At 45.6% G+C, this 12,239-nt stretch overlaps 2 protein-coding genes across 2 annotated transcripts in view; both read right to left on the bottom strand.

Moving 5' to 3' along the window:
- LOC126564205 (sodium/hydrogen exchanger 7) overlaps positions 1-12,239 on the bottom strand; it is a 714,899-nt gene that overhangs the window by 514,238 nt on the left and 188,422 nt on the right. The gene's annotated exons all lie outside the window — the stretch shown is intronic.
- Positions 5,862-10,527, bottom strand: LOC126564069 (uncharacterized). The gene is made up of 4 exons (XM_050220982.1): positions 10,263-10,527; positions 8,444-10,175; positions 7,226-7,398; positions 5,862-6,518 (listed from the first exon to the last, which is right to left on the bottom strand). The coding sequence occupies exons 1-4, from the start codon at positions 10,524-10,526 to the stop codon at positions 6,015-6,017; spliced, it is 2,673 nt and encodes an 890-aa protein (XP_050076939.1). The 5' UTR covers position 10,527; the 3' UTR covers positions 5,862-6,014.

The following is a 12,239-nucleotide window of genomic DNA, read 5'->3' as shown; positions in this document are numbered from 1 at the left end:
TGGTTAGACTCCACTTGATCCAGACAACGAGCTCGCTGTGCTTCTCTACGCCTCGTGTAGAACGGGTCCGGCAACTTCATCACGTGCCCCAGCCAACGTATCCTTCCGACTTTGACTACCGTCAGGATATCAACACCGCCAAACAGCTCAACTAGCTCGTGGTTCATTCTCCTTCGCCACACGCCCTGCTCGAACACACTGCCACCGAATGTTCTTAGCACCCACCGCTTGAAAACTCGTAGCCGTAGAGGACTACCGAACGTATCAAGGTGCGGTTGCTGGATCCTTCTGGATCGCAGGAGTTTATGGAGTCCGTAGTTGGCACGATTCCCCTGAACAATGCGCCTTCGGATTTAAATATGTAAGTAAAATGTTAATTATTCAGAGACAGGAGAGGTTGGTGCAAGTAGCAGAAAAAACGCCAACTGCAGCAGCAACACAGCAGCAACAACATCAGTGACAGCAACAGTGCAGAGGACGAAGTGCCTCCGCCATCTCTGGATGAGGTTGCCAGCGCCATCAAGCAGCTTAAAAGCAACAAGGCTGCTGGTAGTGATGGACTGGTGGTCGCGCTCTTCAAGATGATGCCGGAGAGACTTACCGTCGAAATGCACAAGCTGATCATGAGAATCTGGGAACAGGAAGAATTACCGGAGGAGATGAAACTGGGCGTCATTCGCCCAGTCTACAAAAACTGTCAATCGACTGACTGGAATACTCGAACTATCGTACCATTACAGTCCTTACAGCCGCCTATAAGACCCTGTCCCAGAACTTGTTCTGCAGACTTTCCCCACTTGCTACAGATTTCGTCGGCAGCTACCAAGTGGGGTTTGTTGGAGGCAAATCCACCACCGACCAAATCTTCACTCTTCGGCAGATCCTCCAGAAGTGCCGAGAGCGCCAAACCCCTACGCACCTGTTTATCGATTTCAAGGCGGCCTACGATACCATAGATCGAAATGAGCTATGGAGCATAATGCAGCGGCACCACTTTCCTGGAAAGCTGATCCGGCTGTTAAAGGCCACCATAAACGGGTTGCAGTGCAAAGTAAGAGTATTGAACATGCTGTCGGAATCGTTCGAATCTCACATGGGTCTGAGGTAAGGGGACGGACTGTCCTGTCTACTGTTCAATATAGCCTTGGAAGGTGTCGAGTGCGAAGCGTGGGGCTAGACAACGATATCTGTGGCACGGTTCCCTACCGGTCTCTTCAATTTCTTGGCTTCGTGGATGACATTGACATCATTGGCAAGACGACAGCGATGTATGTGGGGCGTACACCCGACTGAAACTTGAAGCAACAAGAATTGGATTAATGATCAATGCGACGAAGACGAAATACCTGCTTGCCGGAGGCTCTGATCGCGATAGTGGGAAGCAGCGTGTTAGTCGACGGCGAACAACTCGAGGTAGTAGAGGAGTTCTGCTATCTTGGGACTGTCGTAACTTCCGATAACGATGTCAGCAGCGAAATCCGGAGATACATTGTACAGTGGAATCGTGCCTACTACGGCCTTCATTGTCTGCTGAGATCCAGAAGACTTCGAGACCGCACTAAATGTGAGATACATCGCACACTGATTCGCCCGGTGGTCCTATATGGATATGAGTCTATCTTCCATAGATAGACCATCCGAGCAGAGCATGCAAACGCTCTTGGCGTGTTTGAGCGTCGCATCCTCCGGACCATCTTTGGCGGTGTGTTCGAGCATGGAGTGTGGAGGAGAAGGATGAACCACGAGCTTGCTGAGCTATACGGAGAACCGGCCATCCTGACGGTTGCAAAGACCGACAGGATACGATGGCTGGGGCATGTTATGAGGATGCCAGACTCATGCCCCGCCAAGAAGGTATTCGTCAACGACCCCCAGTTCGGCACGAGGCGTTGGCTGGATCAGGTGAAGAGAGTCCTGTCGGAGATCGGGTGCCTACACGGATGGGAAGCTGCAGCTAGGGATCGAGTTTCCTGGAGATCTATTGTTGACGGCGCCATGTCACGACGACGTGCTCTTTAAAAGAGCAGGCCAACATGAGTGAGTGAGTGAGTGAGTTAATAATTTGTCTTGTTTAACTTTTTCATTTGTAATACAGCTGTTCAGTCAATCATACAATCGTAACACAATCTTCTATTACGTCACAATTGATAGAAAATAAATGTTATTTTGATCATTTCATAAGCTTCAAAAATGCAATATTAAACTCATATCATAATTAACTTCTTTTGCAAACCTTAAATAAAATAATTTTAAATGCAGTCCAACAATAAAAAGCAGACGGACACAGCAACTTTGTTGCCAAATACATCTTCTTCTCACTGGTCTGCGTTGCTCTTCATCTTACAAAACCTTTAAGGGCCGTTGCCTGACGTTTGAAATGATAAGAATGGATTATCTACTTCCTGCTGTGTGATTATCAACGGTAGATAATGAAACGTTATTAAAGTTTAGTTGGCTCTTTCGCCAGCTTTTGCGAGAATCCTTTTCTTAGGAGGGTATTTATACACATTTTAACTATAATTCGTAGACCTTCATTTCTTACATAAATTTCCAAATCAAATCTTGACTTCAAACCGATTATTTTCTCGTTGTGCATTTGAAAGTATAATATTATTTGCATAAAACGAAACCAGCTAGTCGAATTTCTGTTCCGTGCTACTAGTTTCGATTTAATTTTTGGAACCCTTTCTCTCTCATTCTAATCCACCACTGCACGTAGCACTGAAAAGAAGTATTATGTGATTCTGCAGAACAATTCCTTAATTAATTTATATTAATCGATCACTTTCGTAAACTTTTGCCGCATTGTCAAAATGGCACCTAATGCTCCCGTAGAAGCGTAGAGAGTAAGTTGGGTGCTAGTTTTAAATTAATTTAATTTTGCTCCGTTCCACTTTTTTCTAGCCTTTTTCTAGCTTTTCTGTAAAGTTTTCTACCCAACCTGTACCACCCGAAAACACCAACTGCACATTTGAGTTCTACCAAAACCAACAAAAAAAAACAGTGTGTCCTTAATCTCTCAATTACTCACCTCAATTCGTGCGAGAAATGCTCGTTCAAGATAGAAAAAAAGGACCAACTAACAGAACCACTCCTAGCAGTTACCAAAGGTGGATAAAAAGGGTTTCGAAGGGTGAACTTTACTCGTTCCGTTGCTCACATTAAACGAAAAGCTACTTGCCGCAACCTGTCCAGTTTTAATGTTGTTACTTGCTTGCTTTTCAGCCACTTGCGCCTTGAATTTGGTGTGGTGCAAATGAAATCTGGCCCAATCGGAAGGACACAAACACTATGGGGTAGTTTTACGGCGAAGAAGCAGTACAAAAGAAAATTTCTCGAGAATTGTCCAACTTTACGAACTGTAAACGGTTTGAGAGTGAGCCATTTTGATGCCTTTTTCCTGACTGGTGCTCCCGTTGTGTTTGGAAACCAGACAAAAAAAGTCTAGAAACGTTAAATCAATTACAATCAACGGTAATCGGCAAAGTTGTCGGATGGCAAATGGTGTGCAGTGCAGCACTGCTCGGGTTTTGATGTAATAATTCTACCAATTGTGCACAACAAATTGGTTTATGTCGTTGTCTTTGTACGATTTCAACCAAAAGCAAGCAAAGGTGCTGTTCTATAAGGGGTACCTCCCCCCGCTTCAAATGTACCAAATTAATTACAAAGAATGCTCGATTTTCGCAGAATTCGTTAGGCGACAGGGTAACGAGTTCCGAGGAACGTGCTTCGCTGTATACCGATACGTAAGAGCATATTTTCCTCCCCTTTTGTTGTTGTTTTTCGTGCTCATTAATTCCAATCGATTTGAGAACGGATTTTCTTCTGTTTAGAGAAAAGCACCAGCTTTGGAGCGATGTTTAGATGCGGTTTGTGATTCAAGCGATTTTTATGTGCAATCATAATAACAGTTCAAAGAATATCAATGTTAATTGTACAAGAAAACGGCTTCAAGTATATTTTATAACTTACCCTTACTCGTGTTTGTTGCTTGTATCATTTGATCACGGATTAAGATTCGCTACCTCTTATTTAATGAGAAAAATCTTATCCACTGCGTCTGTTTAATACATTTTGTTGATTAAATCTGCAATCAAACCAGTTTTACATGTAAAAAGCACCAAAACCAGCTTATTTAAGACCCAAAAGGCAGTTTACTCCTAAATGTATGCAACGCGCATTACACAGCCGTTACGAGCATGGTCGAATCGTTAACACTTTTTGGGACATTAAAATCCATTGTCCTTTTAGAATCGATCGATGAATTGATGTGATTGGAGTAATATTTTAATGCTTCCCACAAACATTGAGCATATTTTCATAGTAAAACCTCCATTATCTTAGTTTCTCAACGGATAGTTAAAATCAAATTCCAACTTTTGCTCATAAACACTTTTCTTTTGGGCCATAAAATTCCCTGCAATAATATACGACCTACAGAACATTACCTCTGACGCAAATATATCTAATAATTTCTATGTTCCTTTAATGTATATTGGAAAAAAGGGCATACGAGTGCCCTCTGCATTATATTCCTTTCGTTCATTTTATCCTTCGATGGTACACAGCATTGCTTTGTTTTCCTCTCTAGCAACATAATGGCTATACAAGCCCACATTCAGAAGTATAGAAATTCGACAATCCAAAATAACATTGGCTAGCAAAACATTCATAAAGCAACTGGATAAACCCAGTGACCAAACACTATTACCCACCTCATACTCCTTAATGGGGTCGAAAAAAAAATCGGGTCTGTTATTCAAGTGCTGATTGGCTTTCGTTCGAAGAATTATACCCCACTCAAAACCGGAAGATGGTCGGGACAAGACATCCAACAAGCAAGCAAGCAACAACAGCTGTTCGGAATTTCGTACGAAATTCTTGAGCACATTTTCAGATTTACCAAAACCTACAATGAGAGCTACAAGGGGGACATTCTACCACCAGAACTACAAACCCCCACCACCACCACAGGTTAAATAGGTTAAAAATCGTATCATTTCTTAACAAGGATAAACCAAAAGGTTCGGTCAAATAAGTTTGACATCTTGCAGACTTACAGATAAAGCGTACTGCATCCCTACAATATGAGGCCCATTTTAATTCCCGTTTCGAACCATATCGTCCCACATAGACTTCCAAAGAGGAGGAACAGGAGTGCTAAAATACGCATAAATATTCAGTCAATATGGTACTTTTCCAATCTGGTTCGACTGTTCAGTAGAACATGCTTCAAAAGATGTTCTTTCTTACCGTAATAGACATTATTAATTCCATCGAATTATGTCCTTCCTTTTCTTCTAGACATTAAAATATACATAAATCATATTAGGCAGACGCACCCAGCCACCCACATTCGCATACCTACGAGCTTCTAGCTACTTGCATTTGACCGCCCTCCATGTTTGATCAAATCCTTCATGAATATGTCAAACAAGAGTATGTGTGCAAGATGTTCACTGGAAATTGGATTTCTTGATCTCTCTTCTCGCCCCAGCTTCGAAGACTTTCAATTTGTTCTAGATAAAGCTGTCGTTCCATACTGTGCAATGTGAGTGAAAATAAAAGACTTCGAATAGTGACTTTTTTCTTCTTCGGACGTTTAGTTCATTGTATCGTATTTTCACTTCTCGCTTCAACACTCTCATATATATATCATACATACATCTGGGGTAGTTTGTGTATCCTTACGAGCTACGGAATTGGGAGATAAATTACAACATTCAGCACATTCGAATATATTAGATCCTCTGGTGTCACACGTATACCACGAAAACACAAGCTATACATACAGATAAATACATATTCGTGTTCTATGTCCTTCCTTTCTTTCAAATTCTAAACGTGTCGTACCCATCCCCTGTAATGGCCTCTCGAAGGCACTGCAAGGATACGTTCGTTTCGTTTCGAAAGCATTCTTCGTTCGCTATATGGCACAAGCGTTCCTTGGTTTCTTTGCCACTCGCCGTAGCTCTGCTACCCGTGGGCCTGACGTAATAATTCAATCGCCTTCAGACGTAACTTTCCTGTCGGTTTTTGTCCAGCACCATCACCGGCCCATTCACCGGATCCCGGTGGATGGTGAGCCGGGTAATGTGCGGTGCTGCTGTTGCTGCCGTCTGCTGTCCACCAACAACCGACCCATCCTTCGGGTGTGACGGCCGTGTAGCAAGACTTTCGGTGCACCGTCGACTGACGTAGGTAATGTCCTGATAATGCTCACTTCGCCCATCGAGCGTCCGTTCGATGCGTGCCAACACGGGACCAATCGTTGTTTCGATTAGCTCGAGCGATGTGCCAGACGATAGGCTACCGCCGGACAGTAATCGCGACAGCACGTGAAGAATGTTCCGAATCGTCTTACGCTGAGCCTCGGATTCTACACCGCTCGGCAGACGGTCGTAGAACTTTTGACCGAGCACGGTCACGAGAAAGGCGAGCAGCGGCCGGTGGGTAAGATGATGATGGCACTTCCAGTTAGCCGACATGTTGTACAGCGTCGAGGTGAATTGTTCCTACGCGCGTCGAACGGGGAAAAAAGGGAGGGAAAAAGAAAAACGGATCACGATTAGTATCAGCTAGCGGCAGGAGGGATGTCACTCCGGTAACCGGTTCCCATCGGATTAATGTCATCTCATCAAAAACGAATCAATTCACGCCAATACGTACGCCTTTCGTACCGTATCAGGACATTAGATTTGAAATCCCTGGGAATCGCCGAACAACACCTTCGGAATAGGTCACCCCGCTATGATCCACCACGGAGATCGGTAATCCATCAATTCGTGTCCTTCAGCTGCTCGAGAGCAATATTTCACACTTGGTAAATGTAGGACAGCCGGCACAGTTTGCAGGCCCATAAATTGTAACAGGCAGGACGAAAAGAACGGGTCGTCTCACCGCATCGATTGATTGCTTCAATCAGCCCTGGGACAAAAGCCTCGTTCGCTAGTTTTTGAAAAGCTAGCCTGGTGGTGGTTCTTATGGCTTTTTTGTGACCATATGTGAATCCACTACGTGCCGTGCATCACTATGTGACGTGCTGCGACGTGTTACGCATCGTTTGTCCTTTATTGCCTTTAACAACGGACTGGTATCGTTACAGCGCAAAAGGATGATGATGATGAACTAGATCCACTAAACGTTTCTCCGGAACCGGGTAACAGATGAAGCTGTTTACTCCATTTTATACTCCCGAACCACACGCTGCACTCGTACTTACGTAGAGAAAGATGGATGCACCGGGACCACGCTGCTCGGTGGCCATTCTCAGCTTGTCGACCGTATCCTGTGACATCACCGAGTACACAGCCGTCGGTTCAATGCGCGTCATGTTGTTCAGACTGGCCGAGCAGAGCAGCAGCGTTTGGCAGCAGTTTGTCTTCACGATGATCTCTGCGGGGTGGGGCGGGATGACGATAGTGGCGAGTTTCCATTCAATGGCACACGAGAACGATGCAGCGTGAGTGATGACACAGCGGAAAGAAAGAAGGAAATAAAATAGAAATTAATTCCGACGTTTCTTCCAGACCCCACGCCAACGGAGTGAGAAAACCACTGGAGCAATTTGCTGACCAAAGCTAGTGAAGAAAGGCCAGCCTTGTTAAGCGCACTTTTATCCACCAATTACTTCGTCCTGCCTTAAACCCTTTTCACCAGCAAACACTAATTCTTCTAATTACGAATTTACAACGATATGGTTGCCTAACGAAAGCGCAAGGATGTGTACATAGCTTTCCCTTTTGGTTTAAACTGCTACATCAGCAACCTTGTTGTGTCGGTCTTCATTACAACCTTGTATGCTCCATCACGAAGGAAACTATGTACATCCGGCCGAAGCTTTATTGTGCCAGACGATCTTATTAAGCACTTTTCAGCAAGAACTCGCAAATGAAATGCAAATGGCTATGATAATGGTGAAACTTTTCACATAAATCACATCAGCTCTTGCCCAACAAGGCATTGCGCTGGATATCGTTGGTAGGGTTAGGTTACTTATGGTTCTTGCATGTAGCTTCGGGTTATTAAAAATACTTTTAGAAACCCAGCCTCAGGCTAGCAGCTTTTGTTAATGTTAAGGAATTTAAGTAAAATTTAATACAAAAACTTTAATCTCAGTGGTTCTTATTCCTGGTTCAAAACACCAAAGACCAACAGGCATTCCACACGTGAAGAATTCGACCGATAAAAGTGGACAATAAAAGGAAAAATGAGACAAATTCTGGGAATTTTACACATTTTCCATCCGATGAAGATTGCCAGCCAGTCAACATAGTCTAGTGGGACAAGCAAGTGTCAAAGTCACATGCACAAACACGATCCAAAACAGCATGGACAAAATCTGAATTCCAAAAATAGTTTTATAATCTGCCACGTGCCAATCTTGGCGACGCCCTGCCCAAATCAACCTTACATACAACATTTGTGGATGCTCGCTTACCGGTGATTGCTTCGACGATGGCATGGACATACTGCTTCAATCCCTCCAACCGATGTTCCTCACCGTGCCAAGGTGCAGTAATCTGCGTTAACACCGACACTGCCTCCCGTAGCTCCGGTTCGGTACGGTCCGCATCACCCGCTGCAAGGATATCGCGCAATACCTCAAGTCCATCGGCCCGCTCCAGCTGGCGAATTGTTTCCGTCGTAGAGCAGACGGTCGCCAGGGCCCTCAGGGCAAGTGCCCGCACGGACGAAAGTTTCGATTCGACGCACACCAACAGCAACACTCGAACCGTTCCATTCGCTATGAATGCATCGTTCAGTGAAGCTAATCCACCGTAGTCCAGATTGGAGAGACTGGCAACGTAACTGAGATTGGAGCGCAGGATCAATTCACAGCGAGCACCTTCCACAGCATCCACGATTACCCTCACTAGATGCTTGAAGATCAATCGCACCGTGATGAGGAAGTATCGTTTCACGATCTGTATTTCCTCTTCTACCGAACGATAGTCGAAAGTGTCCGTACTTGAGGCAGCCGCTCGTAGATCTGCCAGCATGTCCGCCAGCGAACGAGCATTTTCCGCAAACTTCCTTCGATCTTCACGTTCGGAAGCTTCCCGTCCGAAGTAATCCGTTCCTTGCTGCTTCCGCAAGAACACATCGATATCGGTCGCAAGCCCTTGCACAAACGGTGCCACCTTCTGGTAGATCTCTTTCTCATCCTCCTCGTCCTCCTCATCGTTGCTTTCCTGCTGTGTTTGGTACTTCCGAATAGCGGCAAAAAGCTTCTCCACCCTTTCGAACGTTCCTTGCAAGGTGGCCACCTTGCTCTGCAAATGGCGCAATATTTTCACCGCCACAGTTGACGTTAGCTTGAGCGATCGTCCCGCTTCGGTCGCTATCGATTTGGTTTGCAGTATCGACATCACTTCACTTTGGCACGAGAATCGCAACCCATCCAGCCAGCCCTGTACCGCTGGCTGATGTCCATTCAGCAGTGGATTGTCGTAGATCGTGTAATAAAGTCCATGCTCACTCACGGTGCTTGAGGTGGTATTACTCGGTTCGTCGTAGAAATTATCTGTCCCCGAGGGAGCCGCAACAGGTCGAACGGGTGGTGCTCGCTGGGTCGGTGACAGTGGTAACGATCGGTACAGCTTCGACTGTCCACGGATAGGCGTTGAGGTGCCGCGGGACGGATAAAGTTCGGAGTACGTCGGCAGCTCTACAGGCTCACCCTTAATCGCGTTATTATTGGCATCCGCTTCGGACACCGGTTCGGAAGCTTCGTGTATCGTTCGATTAAGAATATTCGACAGCTCACTGCTGTCTAATGAGATCATTTCCTCACTAGAATTGCTCAACTGCTCACTGAGATTGCGCTTCACGCGACTGTTTTTCGTGATGACACGGCCACGCTTCAGTGACACATTACGAGGACTGTCTGGTGCTTGTACGTCGGTTGATTCGCTATACGACAACCGACGGCCGGCCGCAGCTTTCTCGCCAACCTCAATTGCTGCCGGCCTCCGGATCACTGTTGGCGGTGTCGGTGCACTACTGTTGAGAGATGGTGACCGTGCAAACAGTTCCTCGTTTGCGCTTCTCTTTGGTGTAAGCTTGTCAGTGGCCCCGGAGGACGACTGACTATCATTTATGATGCCCCGTTTCGCCAGACTGCTGCCGCCCGCGTTCAAGGATGTTTCCGTGTCCGAAAACCCAGAGTCCTTGGGAAGTTGAGCAAAAGAAAAGGTGTAAATAAATCAAATAAAAGAAAACGCGTCTCTTTCGTGTGTGCGCAAACGAATGCTTACTTGACTTTTGTGACTGGCCGGACTTCCCTGGCGGTTCGTTTCGGCCCAGCTGTTGGCGCTCGGGGCACTTTTCGCATTCGTTTGCTGTTCTTCGATCAGCTCGTCCTCCTCCTCCAGGTCGTGGAAGGTGGGATATGTTGGCCGTGACATTGGTCCACTGTGAAGATGGTAGCCGTAGGGTCGGAACCCTCCGTACGGTCCACTGTCCGGCTCATTGCCGAACCAAACTTTGCTTTGTGAGCGCGCAAAGTTGGAACGTGACATCTGCAACGAGGGAAAAATAGAATGGTAAGAGTTAGACATGTTTCGTAGCCGTAAAATAAAGAAGATTTAGACTTTTTACAGCACTTATGATTCTGGGTGGAAAACAAAAACATCACCCAACCAACGGTCAAGAACATCTTAGCGCAGTCTACCCACGTAAATCGTTTCCACACCCGCATCAATAATTACAACAGCAAACGCATCCCCATCCAGAGTGTCGGAGCCAGTAAGAGTAAGATTAATTTAATTTTACTCCTTCGGCCCATGGGTGGTAAAGGATTGTAAATATCAAACCTTAATCCACCGCAGTTAGTCGAAATGCAAACATATCAACGCCTCCGAACCGGCAAAGGTACTAGCACCGGAACATTCTTCCAATGGGCAAACATTTGGAAGGCAAACACTTCCGGGCGGGTAAGACCGCTTCAAACACCGCTGCCATTGTGTGCGTCTGTGTTTGCGTTACACTTCGCGCGCGATTCACTTGGAGAGTTGTACCGGTGCCGGTACCGTTTTCTTCGATTCTTGGACCGCAAAACGTTTGCCATGTCGTAACCATTGGTGGTCGTTTGCAATGGGAATAATTTATCCGAAGCAACCGCAACCAAGTCGCAGACGTCGTTCGAATGCGTTGAGATGCATTGCGCGATGCCACCGTTTTCCACTGCAAATGCTACTCGATGCTCGATGAGAATTTGCATTCCCACGTGGAGTTTTCGCGGGATGATTGTGGGTGTTCCTTACAAGCACCTTTTTTTTTTTGTAACTTAATTTTGTAAACTGTGGTTTATCTTTTGGGTGATAAATTTTCCACATTTACAACACTTCCAGTATAAGCACGAGGGTCTGCTGTTTTTGCAAGTATGTCCTTTCCTCGAACCGAATAACGAATAACTTAGCATCGTGACATCAATTTCGCCATTCCTTGCCAACATGAACTGACGTAGAAATTTGGCAACAATTTACATCACAACACCACGACCACACGATTAAATTAAGTTGCGTTTACCTTTTTTTGCTAACGCTACGGCTACACCACAAGCAATATCCTTCCGCTATCGGGCAGAGGAAAATGTGAACTGAAATATTCCTTCTCCCATGCACCAGAATGTTTCTCCCACCGGTTGCAAATGGCAAGTATTGCCGATCGTTTGGTACGAGAAGACGCGCGTCCTGTCGCAAGCTGTACGATGCTTTCCAACGGTCATAGCAGACGGGCAGATGTTGCATCTATCCCCTCTTGCTCTCCCTTCCATTGCATGCCAGGGATACAGAACCAAATGCGTCGAAATATCCTTGCAGTACAATATCCGTCCCTGTGTTTGGATGTGAGTGTGTGTGCGTGTTGATTGTAACGTGAGTTTCCCTTTCGCTTACGCAAGCAGAACGATCAAATACAGGGTCCCTTACTGTTAATAGGGTCTCTATACAGCCGCGATTTAATTACGCAAGGGACACACCATTGGAAAACCCTCGGATTCGGTGTAAAGAGAAACAAGGTTATGGTATTTTCTAGCTCCCTCCTTTTTCTTCCTTTGTCGATTACGCGAAAGCATGTGTGTATGGGTTGAATTTTTCAGACGCGATATTAATCTCGGTGCGTTACTGCTGTATGTCTTTTTCGATTTTTTTTTCTTCCACCTTTTCCACACCCCATCGACCCTCGCGATGGAAGTGGTTTATTTTCGCCACAAAGGTAAGAGGGGTGGCGCT

Source organism: Anopheles maculipalpis, chromosome 3RL (assembly GCF_943734695.1).
Source record: "Anopheles maculipalpis chromosome 3RL, idAnoMacuDA_375_x, whole genome shotgun sequence".
Taxonomy (NCBI): Eukaryota; Metazoa; Arthropoda; class Insecta; order Diptera; family Culicidae; genus Anopheles; species Anopheles maculipalpis.
The sequence above is the reverse complement of the archived record's forward strand: the minus strand, read 5'-3'. Positions and strand labels throughout refer to the sequence as shown.